This window comes from Pinus tabuliformis, chromosome 7, assembly GCF_031772625.1.
Source record: "Pinus tabuliformis cultivar Carrire ecotype Pingquan chromosome 7, CPIR1, whole genome shotgun sequence".
Classification (NCBI taxonomy): Eukaryota; Viridiplantae; Streptophyta; class Pinopsida; order Pinales; family Pinaceae; genus Pinus; species Pinus tabuliformis.
In genome coordinates this window covers 218,485,097-218,513,014 of record NC_142293.1, presented here as the reverse complement: position 1 = coordinate 218,513,014, position 27,918 = coordinate 218,485,097, and the positions used below count along the sequence as shown (strand labels likewise).

The 27,918-nt window shown below is 37.4% G+C and overlaps 2 protein-coding genes across 4 annotated transcripts in view; one reads left to right on the top strand and one right to left on the bottom strand.

Moving 5' to 3' along the window:
* The window catches only part of LOC149246640 (pterin-4-alpha-carbinolamine dehydratase 2, mitochondrial-like), a 158,883-nt gene that overhangs the window by 102,080 nt on the left and 28,885 nt on the right, over positions 1–27,918 (bottom strand). For 2 of the 3 annotated variants that reach the window (XM_089457988.1, XM_089457986.1), the window contains exons 2-4: positions 13,962–14,091; positions 412–503; positions 184–307 (exon numbers count right to left, since the gene is read on the bottom strand). In XM_089457988.1, the coding sequence (XP_089314114.1) occupies positions 184–307; positions 412–503; positions 13,962–14,091 (346 nt within the window). The remainder of the gene's footprint in view (positions 1–183; positions 308–411; positions 504–13,961; positions 14,092–27,918) is intronic. The other variant, XM_089457987.1, reaches the window with a different exon arrangement.
* Positions 4,753–6,683, top strand: LOC149246641 (uncharacterized). The gene is made up of 3 exons (XM_089457985.1): positions 4,753–5,608; positions 5,723–5,864; positions 5,989–6,683. The coding sequence occupies exons 1-3, from the start codon at positions 4,801–4,803 to the stop codon at positions 6,491–6,493; spliced, it is 1,455 nt and encodes a 484-aa protein (XP_089314111.1). The 5' UTR covers positions 4,753–4,800; the 3' UTR covers positions 6,494–6,683.

The window sequence follows — 27,918 nt, the reverse complement described above, 5'->3', positions numbered from 1 at the left end:
GGTTGATTTTTCATAATAAGAAAATAAAACTTGATGTATGCCATTTCAAATAAATATACCGAAATATTTGTTCACGCCAAGGTCATTTATTCATAAAAAGAAAATAGAATTAAGTATGCCATTTCAAATAAATCTACAAAAAATAAAATACTCGAAAGTAATGTCTAAGTATATCAATCTAACCTTCTGCTTCAGCAATATCTGCTACATGTTTAAAAAGTTCCAATCCTTTTATAAAGCTTTTCACTTTCCATGCTGTTTGCAACTTAAGTTTGCCATCTTCGTTTGAGATGTTCCACCCTGGCACCTACATAAATCACAGAATGACTATCAGCACTCTTATGAAGCGTGAAAAAATGAAATTAAACAATCCACAAAATTAGCTTGCAGACTAGTAGAGTCAAAATTCACCTGCTGTAATAGCTCCTCTGCTACTTCTATGGACATGGGTTTCAAGTCCTTCGATTCACACGGAACACACTTTTTTTTTGCCAACTCTATTTCTTCACCAGTAACAAAAAAATTGTGTTGGTGCAACCAGATTAATAAGCAGTGCCTCTAGAGTCTAAATAATGTATCTTAAAGCTCAATATTAACTTTTCTTAGCCATATAAATAGACCAGTTTTCCAAAGTTCAAATAATCCACACTGCTTCAGAATCCAATGTAAAATCTGGAAAAGCACAAATAGAAAATTTTGAAGACATAGACATATACACACCAAAATACACCAAAGACATAAAATTCTACTATTATATGCATGCTCAGCAACACCCTGAACAAAACCAAAAAAATTTGGGAATGAATCTTAACATATGGAATTTTCAGTATAAAAGAAATGAGAGGTTTGCTGAACCAAAATAACTCAGAACCAGGAACACTTTCGCAATAGTGAAAAATAGTTGGACTGTACATACACTTTACCTATGCTGTTTTGAAAGCAATTTTAAAAAATCGTCACATCACTTTGCATGAGATGTCATTAGTAAATGAAGGAGCATGAAGTAAAGTTGTTCGGTACAATCAAAGAAATATTTTGTGATTTACTAATGAGCATGGAGTAAAGTTGTTCAGTATAATCGAATGAAATACTTTGTGATAACAGCTGGGACAGCCCAAGATGAGAAGAATAATAAAGAATATTCTTACATATGGGAAAAATAATGACTTACTAAAAAAATAAGGAAAACAATTCTTAAATTGAGGAGTACGTTACCACTCAAACTCTCACCTAAGAGGAAAATTCTTAACTTCAGCAAGAAAGCCTAGAGGCAACTCTCAGGTAAGCCACCCACCGTCACCTCTGTGGCCTTGTCCCACTCTTCGAACTAAAGAAAAGAAACTATTCTAGTATATGGCAGAATCACTGTGGTCAAACATGCTAAGTTTGTTGCAAATGTCAGAGGGTCTTGTTAGCTTGATCTCGACTCATGAACCTTATAACAAATGAACAATTTGCCTTATATGAAACACAAGTGACTAAGCATGCAAATTGATTAACACAAGTTCTTATGAATCAAGTGATTTGTCCAACAACAACAAAAAACAAGTAACCAATTGTCGTGTGGCACTACTCAGAAATGCACCAGCAATCATGAAAAGTAAGTTGTCCACGAGATATACTGGAAAATGAAATGATTATTAATAAGCTCAATGAACCAAAGGGTTTCACAGATTTGCTAAATATGCATTATCAATATTGAATACTAACTCCGGAGCTGAAATTCATTCCAACTTTAAGATCACAAGTGCAAATAAAGGTGTGTGTTTCTTCAAAAAGATGATTCCATAACTGAGGCCTTTATCTCTCACAAAATACAAATGCTCATGAACCAAGAGAAGTATTGCGGTTAATGAATACAGTGCTGATGTATGTACACAAATCATTGAGAATTCAAAGCTGTAACAATTAGAGAAACTGTCATCCATGTAACCAACAGAGTTTAAACTTAGCACTTTAACTGAATTTTTATTGGATAGCATTCTTAAGGGATGGTACTTGAAGCATTAACATTTTATAAATCAGTTGAGCAGTGATTATTTCCTTGAACAGCATAATAAATTGACCCTTTAGAAGATTTCCATCGATGACATGTGCAAAATATCAAATCACTGGCCTAGAGGATGCACTGATTATATTCATTAAACTACAGTATCTAGATCTATCAGACTTATTTAAAATGAAACTGCTGGAGTCGACCATAAACCAAAGAAGGATGTTAGCAAAACAATATTGGGTTTACTCTATGAGGAAAAAGATGATTTTCAAATCCATTCTAGCAAGATATTCAAGATTAATAGCCTAATGAACTTGTAAACAAGAGCAAACTAAATCTAATGAAATAATTTCCTTGAAACCCTAGATTGCATCAAAAAAAAAAGGGAATTGAATAAATATTTTGTAGTTGAAGAAAACAAATAGAGAAGACTAGGGCTTACCCCACCTGGGCTATGGGGAACACTAGATCTAGTCTTGGGTGTAGTTCATATGTCTAAAGTTTCAAAGTTACAAGAACCAAAAAGGATTGCCTTATGAGCATCGACTAAGACAAATGAAACCCTCTAGTATGGTCGGCGGAATTGGTTTTGTTAGCTCTCAAACACTCCCTAGAGGAAAAGTCCTAACCTCCCAAAGGGGAATGCCTAAGGCAACTACTAAACAAGCCACCTGTCACCTAAGTGACTTATTCCTCATCACTTTAGGCTTGGTATAACAAAGCCAAGGAGGAAATCCCTTGGGCTAATCCTATCATTGAAGTAAGAATCTAAAGAACCGAGGACAAGGAAAACTAACTCACAAGTGAATTTCTAATGGATATTAAATCTACTTGCTGCTTGCAATGCTAGACCACGTAAGTCCAAGTTGAACGAATGGTGTGGTATCAGAAGCAAGGACAAGGAAAATTCACTAAAAGGGGGTCTAATGATGATCAAGATTTTATTTGTTGATTTAGATGTACACAATTTGGTGAAGTGTTCAATTACTTGAAAGGTTAAATGAAATGTTGAACCTTGTGGTGTGATTGTTAAACTTCTAAAGAAACTTCAAATGTTAAATACTCAATTATGCCAATCATGTATTAATATTGCAACTCCATGGATGATGTGTAAGCCATTCAAGATAGCACATCTATAATTGAATAAATCGCCCAACAAACTGATCAATTAAACTTCCCCATTTAGTGCATAAAGAGCAGTGTTGCACACATCGCGATTTAATCGCGATAAAATCGGAAAATCGCGATTTTTTCAAAATGCCGATTCAAATCGCGATTTTTATCCAAAAAATCGGCGGAAATTTTTTTTTAACGATTTTTATCGAAAAAATCGCGATTTTTTAAAAAATCGCGATTTTTTCGAAAAAATCGCGATTTTTAAGGAAAAAATCGCGGGAGGCGCGGGCAGCGGGGGTTTTATATGTAAAATCGATTTTTTGTTTATTCATTCAGCAGTCCGCCGCGGAGGAGAAGGAGGAGAAGGAGAAGAAGGGAGGGAGAGGGTTGCCGTCGCTTGTGGGAGCCGATTTTAGGAGGAATCCAAGCCAAGATCGCGAATTTGTCCATAAACCAGGTATGTAGATTAATTTTTTTTTGTTTTGGTTCTCTAAAAACTTTGTTTTTCATTGTTTTTAAAGAATTTTTAGAAATTTTTCATTGATTTGGGATGGGTTATTTGTTATGACTATGAGAACCAATTTTTGATTTTTATTTTCTCATTTTCTTTAAACATTGTTTATTTTTTTTTATTTTTCATTGTTTTTTGGGTTTAGAAATTCAAATTGGGATTTTGGAAATAATTAGCTTGTAATTTTGCAAATGCTAAATTGTAATTTGTATTTACTATTTACTATTATCATTTATGTAATCCTAAATTCCTATTTCCTAATCCTTATTTTTCCATAGGTTTGCAAATTCAAAATTCAAAAACAAACATGCCAAGGAAATTGGATCCTTTCTGGGAATATGGTGACCCTAAAACTCCGAATGATAGACAAAACTTGATTTGCAAGTTGTGTGGAAAGGAAATATTCGGGGGGGTGTACAGGTTGAAGTTCCACCTTGCACAAATCCCTGGACGTGATGTGGGGCCCTGTCTAAAGACAAATGCTGAAATTATCCAAAAAGCCATGAGAGCATTGGGAGAATTAGAGCACACTAGAGACGCCAAAGAAGAACTCAAAAGGCAACTAAGAAGGTCAGTTGAAGGAAGTGGGCCAAGTGGCACAGGTTCTACTGCAGCGTCAGTCAATCCGTTTGCTGCATCATCATATTTTGTTCCTCGAACCACACCTGGTTCACAACCAACTATCGGTTCAATGATGAAAAGAACTGAAAAAGAAAAAGCTGACAAGTTGATGACAAAATTTCTCCTCTGGAGTGATATTCCTTTCAGCATTATAAGGAATAATCCATTTTTCCAACCTACTCTTGATGCTGTTGCCAGTGTTGGCCCGGGGTACAAACTCCCTTCTCTTCATGATTTCAGAGGCCGGCTTCTTCAAGATGAAAAGCGTGACTGCACCCAAAGATTGGAGGATTTTAGGGCATCATGGGCACAAACAGGATGCACTGTTATGTCAGATGGTTGGACTGACCAAAAGGGGAGAACCCTTATAAACTTCTTGGTTAGTTGTCCCTTGGGGACTATGTTTATCAAATCTGTTGATGCAACTCATCAAATCAAAGATGCAAAAAATTTATGTGATTTGCTGGATGTGTTTATTTTGGAGGTGGGTGCAGAAAATGTTGTCCAAGTCATAACGGACAACGCTGCAAATTATGTTGCTGCTGGTAGATTGCTTATGGACAGGCATCCTACTTTATTTTGGACACCTTGTGCTGCCCATTGTATTGATTTGATGTTAGAGGACATAGGGAAAATTCCCTTTGTCAAAGAGGCTGTTGACTCATCAAAAACCATCACAAAATTTATTTACAATCACACATCTGTGCTTAGCTTGATGAGAAAATGCACCAACAACAAAGAGTTGGTGCGCCCCGCCATTACACGGTTTGCGACGAGTTTCATATCTCTTCAATCCCTCTTGAATTCTATGTGGGATTTGAAGAGAATGTTTGTTTCAGAGGAGTGGCGTTCTTCGCCAATGAGCCGCAAACCAGAAGGAGAGGCCGTCTGCAGACTTGTTTCATACCAAGAAGACTTCTGGGCGGGAGTGCAGGAGGTGTGCGCTGTCACAGAACCTTTGGTAAAGGTTCTTCGGTTGGTAGATGGTGAGAAGCCCGCAATGGGCTATTTGTATGAAGCCATGGATAGGGCCAAAGAAGCCATTCGGTCCTACTATGATGACAAGGGAGATGATGGGTTCCAGAGACAACTCCTTCTATGGAAGGTCATTGATGAGCGATGGAACAACACACTCCATCGTCCCATTCATGCTGCTGGCCTTTTCCTGAACCCTGCATTTTCTTATGCATGTGGGTTTAATTTTGATGTTGAGGTCGTGGAAGGATTATTAACCTGTGTCCAGAAGATGGTGAAAACTCCAGAAGAACGTATGGAGGTCTCTAGACAAATTGAGCAATATAAGTTGTCAGGTGGCACATTTGGCTTTGAGATGGCTATCAATGATAGGACGGTTAAAATCCCAGGTATTTTTTAGTTTGTAGTATGTACTTTGTAACTTTGTTTCAAATTTCATTGTTTCTTCAAATTCCATTTTTTTCTTATGTTTATTTAAAATTTTCTTTGTAATTTTGTTGTAGACGCATGGTGGAAGATGTATGGTGGCAGAGTACCCCTTTTGCAAAATCTTGCCGTGCGCATCCTCAGCCAAACATGCAGCTCCTCGGGATGTGAGCGCAATTGGAGTGTATTTGAAAAAATACACAACAAGAAGCGCAATAGGTTAACACTTAAACATTTAAAATATTGCAAATTTCCAAATAAATTTTTGAATTCATTAAAGTTTTAAACAATATTTTTTTTATAATATTAATTATTAATTTATTATTTCATGAACTTTGTACAGGTTGGAGTCCCATAGACTTAATGACATGGTCTATGTCTACTACAATCTTCGATTGTGGGTGAAACAACTAGAGAAGACACCTGATACGGAAGCCATCTCATTGGATGGGATTGACACCACTGCTGAATGGAGGGTTGAGACCGAGAGGCCTCTCATGGATCCCACTGAGGATTGGTTAGTGCAGGATGAGGGGGAGGAGGAGGGGGAGGAGGAGGAGGAGGAGGAGGAGCAGGAGCAGGAGCAGGAGCAGGAGGAGGAGGAGTTGGAGGAGCAGGAGGAGGAGGTGACACCGCCTACCCGGGCTACCCGGGCTACCACTACCACCAGTAGAGGACGTGGTCTCCGTCCACCTCAGCCTCTTGTAGCTGCTACTACTAGTTCTTCAGCTTCTAGAGCACGTCAGACTCCACTGCCATTTCCACCACCACAGGCACCAGCTTCTACATCTAGAGGGAAAGAGAAAGCTGTGCCATATTCTCGCAAGAGGGGCAGAGGAAATCAATAGGATTAGACTTTCATTTTATTGTATATGACATTATGACATGATGAGATACATTATCATATTTTTTGTTGATATTTTGAGGCTGAGTTGGACTTGGGACTCAGGACTTACTATTCAGGACATGATTCAATGTTATGTGTGATTTTAGCGCTAGAAATGATATTGAACATCTTATATATTAGTTTTTTTATCATATTTATGTGTCAATGTATTTATTTTATGTTGTAGATGGTTTAGATATTAAAAAAATTGAAAAAAAATGAAAAAAAATGAATATTTTTGTGCCAAACGATTTTTTCCGATTTTTTCCCGATTTTTTCCCGATTTTAACGATTTTTCCGATTTTTTCCCGGCGCCGATTAAATCCCGATCGCGATGTGTGCAACATTGATAAAGAGTTTGAGATTCTTATGTGAGATGAACATTAAATACACCATAAGGAAATTATTACTGCTAGTGTTGCCTTGAAATTGTATTAATCATAACACATGAAACAAATGACAAGATCAAAAGTAATTATACCAGCCATTGTTTTAATATTGCCATCAACACATTAAGTAATTTATATTGTAAATGAAATAAGAAAACAAAATTAGAATAATCATAAACAACACCATTCCATGAACTCATATTTCCATTATCATTATCCCAATTCTTCACTTAATTGTTTAAGATGTTATTTTAAAGCAATAATGTAAATTGAAAATGATTTTATGCTGCTGTCCCATTGACTATTTACTGCAGAAATTAAAAATAAACAGCACCATTAAGACAATTAAATTAATGCTAATTCAATATTAAAGATGTGCAATCATTAAATTTATCCATTCGCTTATGATTTTCTTAGATGTGAGTGAGTTAAATGAAAGAAACTCAAATTGATCTAATGTTTAAAATTTCTAAAATTTAAATTCTTAGATCAGTTTAATTTTATGTTGCCAGGAAACGTAGGTTCAGGGACGGGTACATCATTTTTTGAAATAGGGTGCATGGGTTCTTTGGGGGTATATTATAATTTATATATATAATATATAGATATGATATTTTATAAATTATAATATATATGAATTTGTATAATTTTCAACTTTAAACAAGAAAACTAAAATATTTATGATTTAAACTTAAAGATTTAAACAAGCACATCATTGAACATTCAACATTCACATTGAAATTTCAAAATTTCTAGTTTGATATCAAGTGCAAATTGGAGCTCACATATTAATAAGAATCATGATATATTTCCATTGTCATACTACAATCAAAATTTGCCTTAAGGCATCTCCAAACATGAACTAGGAAATTTTAAAATACGAAAATAAAAATAGCTAATAGTGAACAATGGCTTCCTCAAGCCATGTCATCAACATGCATATCATCAGCATCACTCAGATCTTTAGTTAGCATGCTCTCCAGGTAGGAATCACTTTCATCTTGAGGCTCCTTCTCATCCATAGCAACTGGAGGTAGTTCAATAAGGCCATCTGGTTGTATATCCTCATCCACACACACTACATCATCTGTGTATTGGTCCCATCTCTTGAAAGGACCCTCCCTATACCCAAGGTCTTTTCGAGATATGAGACGAAGTGTGCTATGAATGTACACTAAGTTCTTTGTCTTCTTTGAGCCCAACCTATTTCTCTTTACTGAATGGATAAAGGCATAAGTACTCCAATTCCTCTCGCAAGATGAAGAACTAGCTACCTGGAATATTAGGGGAAGCCCATTAAATTAATTAAAATTTTAAAAATAAAAAATAAAATGAACCCCAAAGAACCCGATTTTGGGGTTCCAAGTACCCATCATCAGGGTTCTCCATACCTATCAAGACAAAAGAACCCAAATTCTTTTAATGGAGAACTCAATTCTACATAGAAGAACCCGGTTCTTATGGGTTCTTCTCAGAAACACCCATACCCGAATGCAGTACTTGGGGACGTGAACCAGAGATGGGTTCGAGAACCCCACCCCCGGGTATGCGAACCCGTGCAACATAGTTACTACCCCTTTCAAAAGAAAAATTTAACTTAAGAGAAATTTTAAGCTAGTTTTAAATTAAGTAGTGTAAATTACTAGCTAAAGGAAGCAAGCTAAGAAAAATAGTGATTCTTATTTTTGGCTTTGATGTACTTGTAACAATAAAGATAAAAGCATGTTCTTCATGTCCCTTTTCAAAAGAGAAAATTCATTTTTGAAAATTAAATTTTTGGCTCCAAAGAAAACAAGTTGGCCTTCCTCCTAGTCAAGTTGACCCAGTCATAAAGGCACCCATTCAGCCAGCCAGTCTACTATATATATATATGAGGAAGTTGACCTCCTTTCCAAGCAAGTAACTCGTACTTTTTGAGGCAAAACAAGAAGACGAATGAGGCCAAGAAGAAATCGAATTTGAGGAAGAGAAGAAGTTAAATCTGAGGCAAGCAAGATGATTCTAAGGTAGACCGAAATTATTATCTGTGACAAATCGAAATTCTGAGACACAGTAAGGTTGGGTTTATGAGGTAAACTAGCGCTGCAAGACCGAGTTTATTGGGAGCAAAAGCAAGCCAGAGTTTAGCCCTAGCAGACCTAATCAAATCAAATTCAGTGGACAAATTTATGACTTGACTAGGAGGCAGTGGACCCGGTTTGACCAAGCATTCTTTGTTCATGACTAGAAGATCTAGGTGTGTCTCTTGTTGAACTGAATAATTTCTCTAAGGAAAAGGTTGATGGGATTTTCCCCATGTGGGTTTTCCTACATTAAATGCTTGTGGTCTTGATTTGGCCATCTCTTTATGATCCTAATGTTTATTGTTGAAGATCTTCAATGTAATTGCTTAATGATTAAAATGAATCTGAAATAATCTAAAGTGAAAATCATTAAAAGTAATTATCAGATAGAAGACCTATGAAAAATCAACATGGTATCAAAGCTTGGATGAAAAGTAGCGTTAAGAGAAGCCAATCTTTTCAAGATATCCTCTAGGGCTTATTATGACATCAACCCTAGAAACCCTAGGTCTATTGTGTTTGTAAAAAGGGCGAAGATCATTCTATATGAAGCCTAGATCTGCCTTGTTGCTCGTGCCCTATCTGTGTGACTTATGGCCCATGTAAAACAAGTTTGTGTTACATCTGAAAGAGGTTGAAGCCCTGGTTCAAGGCCGAATCTCATATCATATCAGGAAAGCCAAAATTTCATGGAGCCAAGACTCATTTCGTTGGAAGAAAAGCTCGTGATCAAATTTAAGGTCTATTTGAGTTCATGATTGCATTTGTGGAGGGTCAAAGCCCTTAATCTGTATTGAAAATAGGTCGAAAGGCCTCAGTTTGTTTCACTAGGACAAAGCAGCCTTAGACAACAAATTGCAGGAAGCTGAAAAGTTTTAGGATCCATTACAGGAGGATGAAGAACCTTGAACTAGGCCACGTGCCTAGTAGAATCCGAAAGGTAGCCAAAAAGAAGTCAAACTTCTTCCTTAAAGAAGAAGTATTTGTGGAGCAACCACAAGGCTTTGAAGTACATGATCCAAAAACTCATGTGTGTAGACTAAAGAAAGCCCTCTATGGTTTGAAACAAGCTCCAAGAGCTTGGTATGCTCGCATAAATAGTTTATTGATGAAGCTTGGTTTTACCAGAAGCAATGTAGATCCAAATCTTTATTTTAAGACAATCCAGGGTATGTCTTTGAATTTGGTATTGTATGTTGATGATTTATTTCTAATCAATAGTGAACCTCTTATTCTCCAATGTAAGAGGGAGTTAGCTTTTGAATTTGAAATGAAATATCTTGGTTTGATGCACTACTTTCTAGGCCTGGAGGTATGGCAGAAATCTGGTGAGATTTTCCTTTCTCAAGGAAAATATGTTGTCAAACTACTAGAAAGGTTTGGCATGATTGAGTGTAAGTCCATGAATACTCCAATGGAAATGAATTTCAAGAAGCTTTGTGGTAAAGCTGCAAGACCTGATTTGGCTAATCCTTCTGAGTACCATCAACTGATTGGGGCACTGATGTTCTTAGTGAACACTAGACCAGATATATGCTTTGCAGTCAATACTCTGAGTCAATACATGATTAAGCCTGCTCATGCACATTGGGTTTCTGCAAAGCATGTGTTGAGGTACCTGCATGGGACCATCAATCTTGGATTGAGATATATTGTTGAAGATGTAAGGCTACATGGATACTCTGATGTTGATTGGGCTGGTAACTCTACTGATAGTAGGAGCTCATTGCCCTTAGCACGGCTGAAGCAAAATACATTGTTGCTAGCATGGCTAGCTGTGAGGCAGTATGGCTAAGGAAGCTCTTTGGAGAGTTGTTTGAGCAAGTATTGGATACTACAATAATTTATTGTGACAATAAGAGTGGGATTCGACTTGCTGAAAATCTCATGTTCCATGACAAGTCCAAAAACATTGAGATCAAATATCACTATATATAGTGATTGATGACCAAATTGCCGACATTCTTACCAAGCCTTTGTTGAAAGGAAAGTTCTTGGTTTTCAGAGAGCAGCTTGGACTAACAGATGTGACCCTTCCTAGAGAGGGTGGTCATGGATGATAAGCCTTGGATGAGCGAGATCCTTGTCATGTGTTGACAAGTGGATCCCCCCAAGCAGTGATGAGCCTTGGATGAGCAAGATCCTTGTCATGTGTTGACAAGTGGATCCCCCCAAGCAGTGATGAGCCTTGGATGTGCGAGATCCTTGTCATGTGTTGACAAGTGGATCCCCCCAAGTTGTGATGAGCCTTGGATGAGCGAGATCCTTGTCATGTGTTGACAAGTGGATCCCCCCAAGCAGTGATGAGCCTTGGATGTGCGAGATCCTTGTCATGTGTTGACAAGTGGATCCCCCCAAGTGTGTATAGGGTGATGGATGTATCTCCCCTATGATGATTCTTCTTCATTAGATTGTAACATCATTGTTCCAAAGCAAAGATAACAGAGATCCTTGTATCAGAAAGAAATTCCTCCCTAGCTGAGAGGGAGTGTTGAAAATTGACAACTATGGGATGAATTTCCTTGAATAGAATTTCATTTTTGACCTTTCTAAAGTGATTTTCTAAAAATAGAAAGTTGTGTCTATCTTTGCAACCATGACTTTCCAAAAATAGTAAATCACCTTCCATCAATTCGTAATCATATATACATGATGGAAAATCACTTAACTTGTCCTTAATCAATCTCAATTGTTTAATTTTTAACTTAATCATCAATATTATTATTATTATTATTATTATCCTCTTTATGATATTATTATATTATTATTAAAAAGAAATTCAAGTCTCTCAATCATGAGACTCAATCATGTCATATGTAACTCCCCTCAATTAATGCATATGTTACTCTCTCTCTCTTAATGGATTCATTCCTCTCTCTCTTTAATGCTCTTACGCACCTCTTACACTCTCTTACACACTTTAATGACTCGTCATAAAAAGATTCCTCTTACACCTCTTTAATGCATAAGTTACACTTCTCTCCTAAATGCATAAGTTACACTCCTCTCCTTTATGGCATAAGTTACACTCCTATTTTGGCATATGTAACTCCTCCTCAAGGCATAGGAGTTACTCCCTCATGAATTCGACCTCCTTGCTCTTCCTATATATTTGTGTCTCTCATCCTCACTTGAGGCACTTACTTGTGCTTGTGAAAGAGAGTTTGAACTTGAGAAAGAGAGAGTTGGAGAGTCGAGAGGAAGATTGAGAGAGAGAGAAAGGGAGTCTTGAAGAGTAAAGGAAGATCTTGGAGAGCCAAAGTGATTCAGTGTTTGCATTAGCTACTGCTATCAGAGATCTTCTTCAGATTTGGGTGAACTTCTTCATTCACTCATTGTACTTTGTATCTCTACTAAACAATTGATTTCAAATAGAAAAAGAATATGGTTGGGTTTTCCCCTTGTGGGTTTTGCCTTGGTCATTAACCTAATTTCTCTGTGTCTCGTTGAGTTTTTGGTTGTCTTTCATTGTGCATATGGTTTATATGGTTTATGTTCTATTTACAATTACTTAACTTATTTTGAAGCATAAAGAAGTTTTGGATTTAAGTGATTGTAACAGCATAGAACATCAAAATTTCAAAAACACTCCTCTTGAAATAAGGAATTTGATTCTATTTATTTTGAATTGAGATGTACATTTTTTAAGATTATGATGATGGTAGATCATACATAAGACTTAGCATTGACCTTAGAAGCAATGATTTGATGAATGTGCTAGAAATGCCTTCAATTCACCTGTTTGATGGCGAACTATTTGTCTCCTATTAAATGGAAAATGATATTTATGATTCCTATCTCCTGCAAGAACAAGGTAGCCTTTTGTTGGATAGAGATAAACCCTCAGCTATTGGATGGAGTCTGTCTTTTTATGATGATGCTTTCTTCATTGACACCCATGGGGAATAGGGGCTGCTAAGTATGCCATAAGTTGGAGGAATCATCAGTTAGCGGCCCCTGTTCCCCATGGATGTCCACGAATAAACATCAAATGGCACCAACCAAGTTAGCTGCAACTACTTTAAGGTTTGATGTTGGGCATGCCAAAGGTTTATATCCAAGGTTTCCAGCATACTAAACAATCATTTGCTTATCCACGCACTCCCTCTAGGTGTAATCATGATTGTTTAATGTTTTCTCTCATCTCAAAATATGGTGGGGTTGCAGGAGTGGAGACTAATCAATGACATTATGCAGGCCAATATAACTTTTAACATCCAAATGCTGATAATAACATTGCACTGGAGCAGCTTTAGTTCATTACAGAGTCTCGTGTGATACCCCCCATGAAGCAGAAGCAGATTTTGTTTTGGAAAATTCAAATGCTCAAAGTAACTTTCTGTTTCCTTGCTGTTAACAAGATGATTTAAAACATTGCATTTTGTCAGAATAAGAAAAGGACATAATTGACAAAATGCATTTCGACATGAGTATTGGCATTCATAACTCCTCCCTGTTTTCTGTAAGGTGTTTTTGAACATAATAATCTCTGGACATGTCTATGGAATAAAAGTAAACAGAATGTCCTGGTTATTTTCACAGCAGAAATATGACCCCCATAGCACAGCAGCTTAGCCCAGGAACAGCTGTAGCTTTCTAGAATCAGTATTTCTCAACAAAAGAAAAAACCAGTATATTATTTTTCGATGTTTTTGGCTCATTCATTTAATTGTACATGCAATTTATTCTGACTCTGCCTATATATGCATTGCCATACTCTGTGTGGATTATAATGAGTAGATTTCCCAATATGCTTTGATTCATATAAACACTGTTAACATAGAGGAACATCAAACTGTTTATAATCCAATAGACGAGTACTAGAACCTCGTGCTTTATACTATATGCGACACCAATAATATTTAGTTGTAACTAGTGATAATAGAGAAGAAAGTTCAAAATGAGAAAAAGAAAGATAGAATGCAAACAAACCGAAATAGTAGATGGATCAAAAGAAAATAATTTACACAGTACATACCATTAGCTTGAGAACATTTAGTAACCAAACGCAAAAACTTTGCAGTTGGTGACACTTTTAGTATAAACATTTCATGACGAATGGGACGTGACCTTGCATCCAAAATCGAAGTGCCCGAATTTCTATTCACCTGGCCATTCCCAGCACAAAACTTCCCATCATAAAACAACTTATATAATATATCATATCTTGGGATGGCAAAGATATTATGGACAAACTACAACTGGCTTATGATAAACCTTTTCTTTTAAGTTTTCCAAATCATACTAGGTTATGGCACTTTCTACCAACATGGATAAACATAATGGAAACATTCTATTTGAGATTGCTCAAGAGAATTAGAAGTAATATTTTGTACTCTCTTAAAATAACTAGATTGCACGCAAGTATCATGTATTCTGTACTCTGTAGCTAACTAGATTGCACGCAAGTATCATGTATTCTGTACTCTGTAGCTCTTCAGTTGCTTAAAGAGACTTTTTATTTTTTTTATGCAAGAGCGTATGTATGCCTATTTCTCGCTATCATTGAAAATGCTTTTTCAGTCTACAGAAATGACAGGCTTTCATTTTTTAAGGGTAGATAATAAGAGATAATTACAACTTGTTATGACTGGATTTGAACCAGGAATTACCAAGAAGACTTGTATAGATTCACAAGTGTTAGCAATAGAATCAAACAGAACCAAAAACAGCCCAAATTCTGCAATGAAGAAAGAGATAAAGTTTAAACGGCATTAGAGCAGCTAAGAGAGGTTCAGAAATAAACCCTAGCACAAGTGTGCTAGAGAGAGAAATAAACCAAGCACAAGACAGATCAAACCAAGAAACAAAGAGTGCAGTGCTTAATGGTGCCCTTAAGTTAAATCACTTGTATAAGAATAAATGAATGATAACAATATGATCCAAAATGGATCTGAACCGATGAATGGATGTAAGAGTTAGTACTTATAAATTATAATGCAATTTGGCAATTAATGAAGGTTAGCCAACTATATAAAATACAAGTAAATGTAGCATTGAATAAAATGTGTGACAAAAAAATTAGACGAAAAGGAAGAAATGAATAGGATAGAAGGCTGAGAAATATTAAGTGAAGGGCCATGGCTGTCGACCCCCCATCTCTCCATATTTCTCTCATGCATTTCACTCTCAATGGGTCTTCTTTTTGCCAAGGAGAGGGAACAACAATGTAGCCAGAGATAGCTGAATGAAATACTAAGTTCCATTCGAAGCTGGTTTTCCCCTTTGGATTTTCAATATAAATATGTCTTATGGTTTGTTTAAATGGCGGTATGAATTCTTGGATATTTCTGTGTCCGTGAAGAGAAAACTATGTACGGATTCACTATGGTCATGGTGTAGATAATTTTGTTGTTTGCTGCACTCTTTAGATAACAATATGAATTCCTTTGAGCTTTAATGCTGCCTGTAGATGAATCCTAAATGGAAATGAAGAACTATCTACTATCTTTCAGTTAGCAAGGCTCAGAAATCATTTCCTATTCATTTTCTGTGGAAGCCAACAGCTGCTATGATGCCCACCGTTGAATTTTTACTAACATGTGGGATTTCTTCTGACCACTGGCATCCATTAACATTTGCACTCCATGCCCAGCACACGAAAGAGCATTCAACTAACAAGAAGAGTTCGACCAGAAGTCATTTGGACTATAATGTTATTGCTTGGGGGTGAATTCTTCTTTACTGGTCAAGTTGAATTTCACCCACACAGTTATGTGATGGCCATGGGGTCCATACACACTGGGAGTGAGTCACTCCTTGCTTTGTGTTGAATTCTTCCCTCTCTAGCTGAATTTCTCTTCTTTGGTCAATTTCCTTCCACCTAAGTGTTTCAAATAATTGCAGGGTAATTCAAGACATTGCTAGTTGATTTTGTTAACTCTTAGTCAAATTTGTGTCTACTGGGTCAATTTTATTTGTTGGAGTGTCTATTGTTTTCTCACATGTATGTGGCCATACGCATCTCTTCTGGGTGCAGAAATTTTCATCTTGGTCGATCCATACTAGCTTGTTCAATTTAGTTGATTCCCTGGCCGATTTTCTTATCCACTAGTCAACTGCATCTCCCCTAAATTGACTTACTCTTCAGTTAGTTGATTTGCTTTAGCTTGGTCGAAATATACTTACCTAGTCAACTTGCATCACAGTCTTGGTCGACATCCATCAAACTTTTCAACTAATTGATTGATAGTTGACTCATCCCCTTACTAGTTGAATTGGATGTTTAGTCGACCTCTATCGTAGCTAGGTTGACTTGGTTAATCCATTGGTCAACTCCATCCCTTATCAAATTTTATATTTACCTGGTCAATCGCTCTCTCACTTGGTCGATATCCCCCACTTCGTCAACTTCACAAGGAGATAAGTTGACTCCATTTCCCTAGTATCCAATTTCAATGGAAGGAATGGTCTAAGCAAAGAAGGCTGTTGACAATCTTACTGAGAGAAAATAAGTTTCCAAGTGAATAAAAATTGAAGGATTTGTTTGGCAAGTCATTGGACTCATTGGCAGGTTGTTGTGAGCAAAATATTAACTTGCTCTAACTGAGCATTTACTTCACAAAGAACAAGCCTTGAGCCAAGAAGCACAACTACTTGGTGTATGTCTGCTTCATGTTTAACAATAGGTATAGTTGGTCCCTCATTTGATTGATGTGACTCTGAAGTGTTAAGTATGTTGATGTTTGTAGCTCGGGGAGGTACTTCTGCATAAGCCTAAGTGCCTAGGCATCCAAAAGTCGCCCAAAGTCTCCTTAGAACACTTGCACAAGCATTGAGTAAGTTGCTATTGTAACTTAGCCTTAGTCTACCTCAGAAAAAACACGTTATTAATTATGTTGGCTATTGAGCTAAAGAAACTTAAGAAAAGTCAAGTATTTACTTTAGTGATCATGTTTTAATCACAACTGTTGATCTCCATTGAGGCAAGATCTCATCTCGACCATTCGTCACTTTGGATATTAGGGTTAGGGATTCAGCTCAACAAAAAGTTATAAACGCAAGGCTAAGGAGAGGAGAACACAACATACAATGGCAAAATCCATTGAGAGAGGGATTTTCTCAAGTGAGGAGTGAGATACTCAGGTGTGCTAAATCTGAGGAAGGTGCAGGGATACAGCATTAGAAATCCACATCAGCCAAGTAGATCAAGGACAAATCTAGGAACTAATTTGTTGGATCAGATCCAGGGTGCGTTCTAAATGTACTTTCCTTAGTTGGGCCATTATCCCTGGACAAGAGCACAAGTAGGTTCAAATTATTAAATTAATGAAGAACTATTGATTAGGCATAATGTGTATGTGTCACATGTGATTGAGATTGGTTAATGTTTTTGCTTTCATTGAATAATTGTGTTATGAACCTAGTTCTCCTTTTATTTAGTATATCTGTAATAATATGCTAGGAACTAATTGCTAGGTGCTTGGTTCAAGATTTAACATGGCACCAGAGAAACAATTCTAAGAAGTTGACCTCAAGGTACAAAGCTTGTATAGGCATCGTCAAGGTCAAGTTTAGTTGTGATCATACGAGTTACAGATTTAAAATTTTCTAGGCTGAGAACCAAAAGGTCGAAGGTCGTACACCATACAGCGACTAAGTAAAGAAGGAAATTAAAAAAGGGGGTGGTTGAGTGATCGTAAAGGTACAATAGTGTTGGCCGACATTTGTGAGGGTTGTCAGACCCAGTGGCAGAACACAAGGAGAAACCATCACATAGGTGAACAAGTTTGGCATAGTCGCTGCAAGCAGACACTGGTTATAGAGCAAGCGGCAAGGATGCATGGGACGTGGAATGTTGGATCAAGAGCTCAAAGGAGACGGACACAGTCATAGTAGGAAATTGAGCTCAAGCGGAGCTATCAGGACTAGGCAAGGTTCAAGCTATGTTTTAGGAAACACTGGACTGGAGGGTGTTTCAGCGCGAAACGAAAACGAAATGCTAAAATACGTTTGGTAAGGACCTAAAACACGTTTCAGGCTATACAAGCGAGATTCACAAGGCTAAAACGTGACCAGTACAGCCTAAAATGTGTTTCAAGCTCGTACAACAGCGTTTCCAACAAAAAAAAGGCATTTTTTTCTTCCTTTTTTTTCCTTTTTCCATTTTGACTTTTTTATTTGGAATTGGCCCAACATCTTCTTTCGCTCCACCATCCACTGTTGAGCATGCTTCTTCTTCTATTTTTGATGAGGATTTTGATGATGAGGATGAAGATTGAAGACTATTAGTCTTTATTGTTTACTAGATTGAGCTTATGTTTTATTTATATATGTGTTCATTGTCCATAGTTTGATACTTGTTGATGTAACATTGTACTTGCAGCCTTATATATAAACGCTGATTTTGGATATTGTAACAACCACTAGTCATTTACGCAGAGGAAATATTAAAATACTTCGTAGACAAAGACATCCATCGTAGGATAGTAATTGTAAATGTATATTGTATTAAAGAATTGATGTAGGATGATTACAATTGAGAATGAGGGTCTTGTATGCATAGCTAGGTAAGTACCTTTTCACGAACAGGCATGTCTCTAAAACATGCCTTTTCATTATTAACTAACTAACCATTAGTTAATTTACTTATTATTTATTATTATATTTATACTATTATGATTATTATTTATTATCTATTTTTATTTATGTTTACATATATTATGTTCATAACATTGCTTTCTCCTTCAAAAAGCTTTGTCCTCAAAGTTTACTGATGAAGGATCAAACCTCTTCTGTCGTTCAGAATAGCTTCTTATTTCTGAGCTTTTATCTTTGTTGATACAAGATGATATGATGTTCTGAATGATAGACAGAATTGACGCACTGAAAACAGATCGGCCCATCCTAGATTAATCTTCTGGGGAATCGTTTGATCCTTGGAGATGTGTGCTGAATAGTTATCGTATGACCAGATTGAGCTCACTTCAATATTCTTCAGAACATAAGTTTGTTTATGTTTTGTGTGATATAGATTTCTAGATTGATTAAGGTGTCTACTCTTGTGATTTGGATGTAGATAAGGAATTCTTCTTGTTTGAACCTCCTTAAACATTTTTATGGCAGATTCATTATTTCCATCAGGCATTGTTGTTGTTGACTTGACTATTGAATCCTCATTTGGGGTGTCCGTTGTTTAAAATGCAACCTCTGAGTACGTCTTTACTTTAGTAAGATTTGGATTTGCCCGAACTGTGAGATTAGTGGGATTGATGTTTGTTTCTTCAGCTTGGGCTGCTACATCTGGAGATTTTGATGTTTCCTTTGCTATAAGTTCTTCGTATCTATTCTTCAATGATTTCTTATCAGCCTTAAGTTTTTTAATCTGGTTAAAAAGATTTTGGTTATGTTTTTTAGACATAACAGTATTTTTACTGAATCGTTGATTGATCTTTTAATTTTTTTATTTGTTCTAATAATTTTTTATTAAGGTTCTTTAAGTGTAAATTTTCCTCTTCCTTCTCTGATAAACTTTCATTGAGCTTCTCATCAAAACTTTCTTTTTTCTTGTTTTAACTTTTGCTTCTTAATTTTACACTTTTGACTTGTGCAAGTAGTTTCTTGATATGATTTTTTAAATGAAAATTTTCGTCGTTTTTATTGGATATGGCCTCCTCAAGCTCTTTTTATTAATTTCATAACATCTTTAAAGTCTTCTGACGAGAACATTATCGATTTTGACTTCATTTTCATGTCTCGAAATGTGATCATCCTTCCCTTATAAGAAAACATCAACATTTTTTCTCTATGTTTAACATGAACACACCCAATTCTCTAAACCAAGGTTGACCAAGAATTATGTCAACCTCCATGTCATACATTTTTACAACACAAAATTGGGATATGCACTCATAATGATCTATTGTTATTTGTAAATCATTAATTTCATATTTTTTTTTCCAAAAAGATCTGTTGTTTCCCCTACATTGGCATCTGAAATTAACAGTCGATTCGCCAGATTAATATTTATGTAATTTTCGTTGTTGCTTGTACTAATAGCGATATTAACTTTTTTCCCTTGGATAGTCCCTCTTAATGTAATTAACTTGTGATGTGTGATTAAAACACCTTTATAGGAAAATCGTCCTTCCTTCATCATTTTAGAATTAGGCTCCATTCGTTTTTTTCTTCAAAAATGGACTTCTTTAAAATAAGTGCCCTTTTATTTGATAAACTTGAACACCTTTATAAATTCCTTTAACTTTTATTTTCCTCAATTATATATTTTTTCCCACTTTAAAATAAGTTAATATAGCTCCACTATTTAAATAAACTGCACCTTATATTTATTATAATGCTTTTAAAAAGTACTCTTCCTTTGTTATAACTTGTTATCCTTATGTCTCTTTATAGTTCTAGATTTAACCCTTTATATACTTTAATATATGGATTTTCAATAATTTTATGACTTGAAATTTTCTTTAAAATACCCCTTTATAATATAAAACTTCTCTTTACATATCTTTTATTTATAATCTTTTCTTTTTCTTTTTGAAAAGTTACAACCCTAGTGAAACATGGCTATTCACCTCTTTGGGGTATAATATAAAATATATGTCCACTTATGTGCCTTTGACTCGGTTAATTTTCTCTATGTAAAAGGTAAAACTTATCATTCACATAAAGAGTTTTTGTATTCCTTTTGTTTTTATTTTACCTTGAAAATACCATGGGTTGCTAAAACCACGGGCTTGTAAACCACTTAATGAAGAATCAAGATAATATTATCTACTCTTCCTTCTCTTACGTATAGTTTTAAATATATTTGGAAAGATTCCCTCTTAACTTTATCATGCACTTTTTATCAATAATGTAGAACATTTTTATATATATGAATGTTCTCCTTCAAAATTTACATCGGACTATATTTATTTATTTATTTATTTCTTTATATGTACTTCTTTTATTTTCTTTTTTCTTTTTTCTTTTTTTCTTTGACTATCTTATTTTTTTCTTCCTTTTTTTTTTAATGGCCAAAGCCCTGAATGACGAAACTGGAGAAACAAAGAAACTCCAACTTTGTGTAGTGAAACACTTCAATTGTGACGACAACAACATTGACAAAGAATTAATGGCCAAAGTCCAGATCATACTGGTTCTCTTCAACAGTTGAGCATCCAGGGAATCAAACAGCTCTAATACCAATGTAATGACCACTAGTCGAATATGCAGTGGAAACTTTAAAATACTTAGTAGACATAGACATCCATCGTAAGATAGTAATTGTAAATGTATATTGTATTAAATAATTGATGTAAGATGATTACAATTGAGAATGAGGGTCTTGTATGTATACCCAGGTAAGTACTCTTTCAAAAACAGACATGTCTCTAAGATATGTCTTTTCATTATTAACTAACTAACCATTAGTTAATTTACTTATTATTTATTATCATATTTACATTATTATGATTATTATTTATTATCTACTTTTATCTATTTGTACATAATTTATGTTCATAACAAATATATATCTATAACAAACCTTGTTTATCAAGACTGTTTTTGGATATTACTACTTTCATAATGTGATCATTCATGAGTAAATGTGATGTTAGTATGTTTCATCATCATGTATAATTGATAGACTTATAGTTTATGCAATGACATTGGACAATGTAATCATAATGTAAAAATGTATCATGTATGATTTATGATTGCACATAAAATTTCTTAAATGTCCTAACACACACACACACAAATACATATATATCGTGTTTCCCTATTTCCAAAATTTGGGGTGGTCACGTTTCGTACCTATACCTGTTTCCCAATATCATGCAACTTAGGGTTCAAGGGAGTAGCGAGCTAAGAAAAAGCTGCGAAAAGGAAGTCACGAGTGGTAATCGACAGACTACAATAGGTGCTGCAAGGTTGTGACGGGCCACTGTTTCCAAGGTTTTTTGTAGGGTTGACGGGCAGCACAACAATCGAAATAGATTGTAGGGTATCCACTGACAATAGTCTAGGTAGTGAATCCAGACAAGATGCGGCTATCCAGGATGGGGCAAGGAGAAGGTCCAATGGTCAAACGTTGAGTTGAGTAGAGTGTGTGAGCACGCTCTAGCCACAACTGACAAGTAGTTGGGCTCAAGCAGATAGGCAAGCTAAGCTATAGTTGCAGTTAAGCACAATCTGCAAGGGGAGCTAGCGTGAATAGCACTGGTTGATGCAGAGGCTAGAGCTCGAATTAACAAACCACCATAGTCGGTGTTGAAGGGAAACCAACAAAGGCCTTCCAATGAAGACAGCAACCAAGCAAGGGCAGACTGCACAAGAGAGGCAGTCGGAGGTCTGACAAGCCAAGGATGTGAGTGGGGTCTACAAATTGATGTAAACCATAATTTGTATAGTGCAACCAACAATATTAGCAGAGGTCAACCCTCAGAGTGAGGGAGGAAGACCGTACCATTTGAGGGATTGGTAGCAAATTTGGGTGCCTTGAAGACCAACCAAATTTCTTTAGTAAAATGTGTTCAACAAACTAAGCACATGTCTTAGACAAGATTTTGTATGATGACTACAGTGAGTCTTCAATTCGAACACATGCTAGATGGAGCCTTGAATATCCTATCTTGGAAGGCTAGGTTCACCCTGGCTCTCAAAGAAAATGATCTCTGGGAAATTATAGAGAAGGTGATCTCAAAGCCAACAAATGGCAAGGAGAAGGCCAACCTAGCTAAAAGGGAGATAAAGGTACAAAGTTTACTCTTGGATGCAGTGAAGGACCAACTGGTCCCTCACTTGTATAAAAAGAAGTCAGCTAAGGAGATGTTTGATGCTTTGGTGGGTTTATACCAAAGCAAAATTGTTAGCAAGAAAATGGTGTTGAGGGACAAGCTTTGGTCTACGTAGATGACTGTATCTGACATAGTGAAGAATTACGTTGATGAAGATCACTTATATCTGTTATTAGTTTGCAGTAGTGGGAGAAATGGTGGATGACACAGAGATAGGGAACGTGGCGTTGAATGGCTTCCAAGAGACATGGTATCTATTTGACCAAGAAATATGCACTCGAGAGAACTAGCCCTCATTTCAAAGGATATGGGATGACTACATCTAGGAGGAGATGTGGGATCCATCAAAGGCCAAGGCTAGTAATCAAGAACGCAATGAGGACCTAGCTCTTTTCCATAAGACAGTGAAGAGCAAAGGAAAGGGTTTTAGCAAGAGCGAGGGGTTTGCCTCACAACTGAATAAGGACTTGACTATGGTCAAGAGTTTTGCATGTCATAAGACAGGATACTACGCTTCACAGTGTCCACAAAGGAAAAAGGGAAGAAAGGGTACACAATTATCTATAGTTGCATTGGAAAAAGCTCGAGTGGAAGAGTTTGCCACATTGTTTGAGACAAAATTATCACTAGTTTCCTACTTTTCCTTGAGCACCATACCAACTGGTGCATGACTACTAAATAGTGGACCCACACGACATATGACAACAACATGAAAGTTTTTTGATAGCCTGACAGAGTAGCACTTGGAGTTTGGTGTTTAAACCAAGCATGCAGTAAAGAGAGTTGGAATAATGATATTCTAGCTTAATTTAGGAGACAAGTTGGAAGTGAAGGATGTGCCATGGGTTCCGGAATTCAAGTGGAATTTCTTTTAGTCTCTATGATAAGGAAGAAGGGGTTTGTCGTAGCGTTCCAGGATATACAGGCACTGATCAAACCCATGGGGATCTAGCCCAAACAATTGCCATATCAATGGAGTTAGAGAGGGCAACCTATATAGGATAAACGGCCAACCTATTTGAGCAATGATCGTTAGAAAAGGTGTACCTAGGACAAGTGTTCCTAAGGCTTGGTGTCTAGCATGTATCCAACATGACCCCCTTGACTTAACTTTATGAGAAATAAAGTTAAAGTGACTTTATGAGACATAAAGTCACAAAGTGACTTTTGAGTTAATTAATGAAAAGGGGACTTAAGGGATAAAGTGACTTATTGGTCAATGAGGTCAAATCCCCACACTTGATATCAATGGCTAAGATCTAATCTCAGCCATTGAATCTTAGGGTTAGGTCTCTCTTCATTACAATAGAACAAAAAGAAAAAGCAAGGGATGAATAGGCATTTTTTGCATGCATTCTTCATGAGCTTTGGAGGAGAGGAGAGGAGAGCAACAAGGCCAAGGTACAACAGGACAAGAGAAGGTACAATAGCAAGGGAACCAAAGTACAATAGCCAAGTAACACGAATTCGAAGGTAGAGTTCAAGCACAAAAATGAGAGAGGCAGCATGATTTTTGAGGGCTCTGACAGGCATTACTTAACTACTACTTCAAGCATGAAATCGAGACTATTTTGGCATGAATCCTGAGGAAAGTCTATGCATTTATTAGGTTGTCAGTGCACAGAAATCAAGGTTGTCAGAGCACAAGATTCAAGGTTGTCAAAGCACAAATCTTCGGGTTGTCTGAGCACAAATTTCGAGGCTATCAATCGCTCGATACATCTGTGAATTCTAAATGAATTCACCCAAGGATGAGATGGGTTTTCGTCAAATCTCACCAAGTCACCCAAGGGTTTTGGTCCTGGGGCTACTAAAGAAAAGAACTCGGTTATCCAACCCTCATCGAAGACAAATACACAAATCCGTGATGTACCAAATGATCTCCTCCTTTTAAAAGCATGATAGATATATCTCCAATCTTCTAGAAGTATTCTATTTTGATTATTTTAGTATTATTCTAGAAGCTCCCCCTTGACTTCATCTAAGTGACTTTTTAATTTTATTTTATTATACTTAAGTCAATTTTGACCTTTTTCCTTCAATTAATCATTTTCTCCATTTTTATATAATGAAGTAATTAATTAAAGTCACTTTTAATCCATGAAAATGGTAAATCGTCCACCATATTTTCTTTGGCCACTAGAAGTTACTTCACAGATGACTCATCATGCACATTGTGCATATCATCTTAGAATTTCCCTTGCACCTCTAAGTTCTCTCCATGTTGGACCATCAAAAGTGGCTCATTCCTCAAAACCTCCTAAGTGTCTTCTTCTTGGCCTTCATTGCTCTGGAATCAATCTGTTGCTCATCATTTCCCGCCATCAAATATGGATACACAATCGAAGATTGCTCACGCTCTGCAAAGGTATCCCCATGAAAGTCAAAGGACTGAACTATAGAAGAAGAATCCTCATCAAAATGGTCAGAAGGAATCTCCTCCAACTCTATCTCCATCATTTCCTCTATGTCACTCAAGCATGGGTGGTTAGGCCCCCAAGGTCCCTTATAGGTAAAGCATAGACCTTTCCTCCTTAGCTCATTTTTGCAACCAGTTTAAATCTTCGCCTCCTTGTCTCCACTACAAACCCACATCCTCCTCAATTCCTCCTTGGTCAACTGCCCTTTGAATAGGCTCATTTTTTTCTCAACCAACCTTTTTGATAATTCAGGAGCAACAAGTGAAACAGTCTGCTCCTTTCTCCAAATGGCCAACAACTTGGACTGCAACGGGTTGTAGATGGCCTCACAATCACCCATTACTCCAACCACAATTTCTATTATCTCGATCACTGACTATGGTCTTTGGAAGACCATGTAGTCAGAATACCTCTCTAAAGAACAACTCTGCTACCTGAGAAGCAGAAGACCTCGAGGGGATGGCGAAGAAATGGGCAAACTTGGTTAATCTGTCCATCACAACAAAAATGCAATCCTAGCCTTGTGCAACTAGAAGCCCCGTAATAAAGTCCATGGACACACTCTCCCATTTCCTCTCTAGGATAGGGAATGACTGAAGTAGTCTTGTTGGGTGTGATAGCTCCCCCTTATTCCTTTGACAAACTACACACTCTTGCACGTGCCTCAATATGTCTCCCTTGAGACCCCTCCATGAAAAACGCTCCCTGATGGCACGATAATCTTGAGAATCTGGGGTGTCCTGCTAAAGGTGAGTCATGGGCTGCCTGCAAAATCTTCTCTTTGAGTTGAGACCTTGGTTCCAGGTAGATCCTATCCTTGTAATATATCACGTCATCCATCACCCTGAACCTGTCATCCCCAAGTGTACCATCTCGATATCTCACAAGCCTGCCTATCCTTGGAATACTCAACCAAGAGTTGAGCCTTCCAATCCTGGGTGATGTCCATCAATGATAAAGTCGAGGGCCTCCGGGAAAGTGCATCTACTACCACATTTTGTTTGCCCTTGACATACTCAATCGCAAAGTCATATGCCTAGATTTTGCTCACCCATTTATGTTGTCTCTCCTACAATGTTTTTTGCTCTAGGAAGAACCGAAGACTATTGTGGTCAATCTTCACCTTGAACCGGTTGCCCACCAAATATTGCCTGAACTTGGCCAGTGCATGCATCACGGTCAGCATCTCTTTGTCATTTATAGAATACAATTGCTCATAGGGAAGCAACTTTTTGCTCTCAAACGTTGTGGGGTGACCTCCCTGTGTCAATACAGGTCCAACCCCTTCACTAGAGGCATCACACTTCAACACAAATGGCCGTGTAAAATCCAGCAAAGCCAAGACGGGGCAGTTGCTCATCGCCTTATTCATGCGCTCAAATGCCTCCTTTGCTACTTGCGTCCACTCAAAAGCCCCCTTTTTTGTCAATTTCATGAGGGGAACTTCCAATTGTGAGAATCCCCTCACAAATCTCCTATAGTACGTGCAAATGCCCAAGAATCCCCTCAACTCGGTCACATTCTTGGGCGTAAGCCAATCCAAGATGGCCCTAATCTTTTCCTGGTGTACCTTCACTCCATCCTTCCCTATCACGTACCTAAGGTACGACATCTCAATCAGTCCAAACTCACATTTGGACATCTTCACATACATTTGTTGCTCCTCAAAGTATGCGCAATACTTCCTCTAAGTGTTGGAGGTGCTCCTCCCAACTCTGGCTATAGATAAGAATGTCATCAAAGAAGACAAGGACAAAACGCCGCAACTTCCCATGGAACACATGGTTCATATAGGACTGAAATGTGGCTGGTGTGTTGGTTATCCCGAAAGGCATCACCAAAACTCGAAGTGACCATAATGACAGCGAAAGGCAGTCTTGGGGATGTCCTGCTCCCTCACCCGCATCTGGGGATATCCCGAGCACAGATCTATCTTAGAGAAGTATTTTGCTCCTCTAAACTCGTCCATCAGCTCATCAATGTGCGAGATGGGGTATCTATTCTTCAGCGTCTTGATGTTAAGAGTTGTGTAGTCTATGCACATGTGGAGGGTCCCATCCTTCTTCTTCACCAACACTATGGAAGAAGCAAAGGTACTCGAACTAGGCCTGATATGCCCCAACTTCAACAACTCATGTATCACCCTCTAAGTTCGTCTCGATAGGCTTTTGGGTGCCTATAGGAGGTGGTAATAACTTCATGCACCCCTTCCTCCAGCTCAATAGTGTGCTCGAACCCTCTGTCTGATGATCTGCCTGGAGGAATCTCCCCGAAAACCCCCTAATGCCTCTCCAGCAAGGCCAAAATGTCTGGATGCACAGGTCGTGTCTAAGGGGGGTAGGAGTGCATACCCCTTGGCACTACCAACTTCCCATCTGGGCCCATAAACTCCATCTCAAGCTTCTGCTAGTCAATGGTGACCCGCCCCAATGAGTACAACCACTGGACACCCATCACCACGTTGTTGTCCAAGACATCTACTACAAAGAAATGGTCAATAACAGAGTAGTTCCCCATAGTTACAGTCAAGTTGGGAACATACTATGTGCATTGCATCGTCCGGTCTCTAGGCACCAACACTAAGAACCCCTCAAATGTCTCTATATGTATGCCCCTCCGGTCTACCATCTGGGCATCACTAAAATTGTGGGTAGCCCCATTATCCAGCAACACTGAGACACGATGTTCCTGCACTGTGCCTCTAATCTAGAGGGTCAAATACTTTGGAACTTCCCGAAGTGAAGCTAGCACGCCCCTAGACGGAGCGAATAGTCCC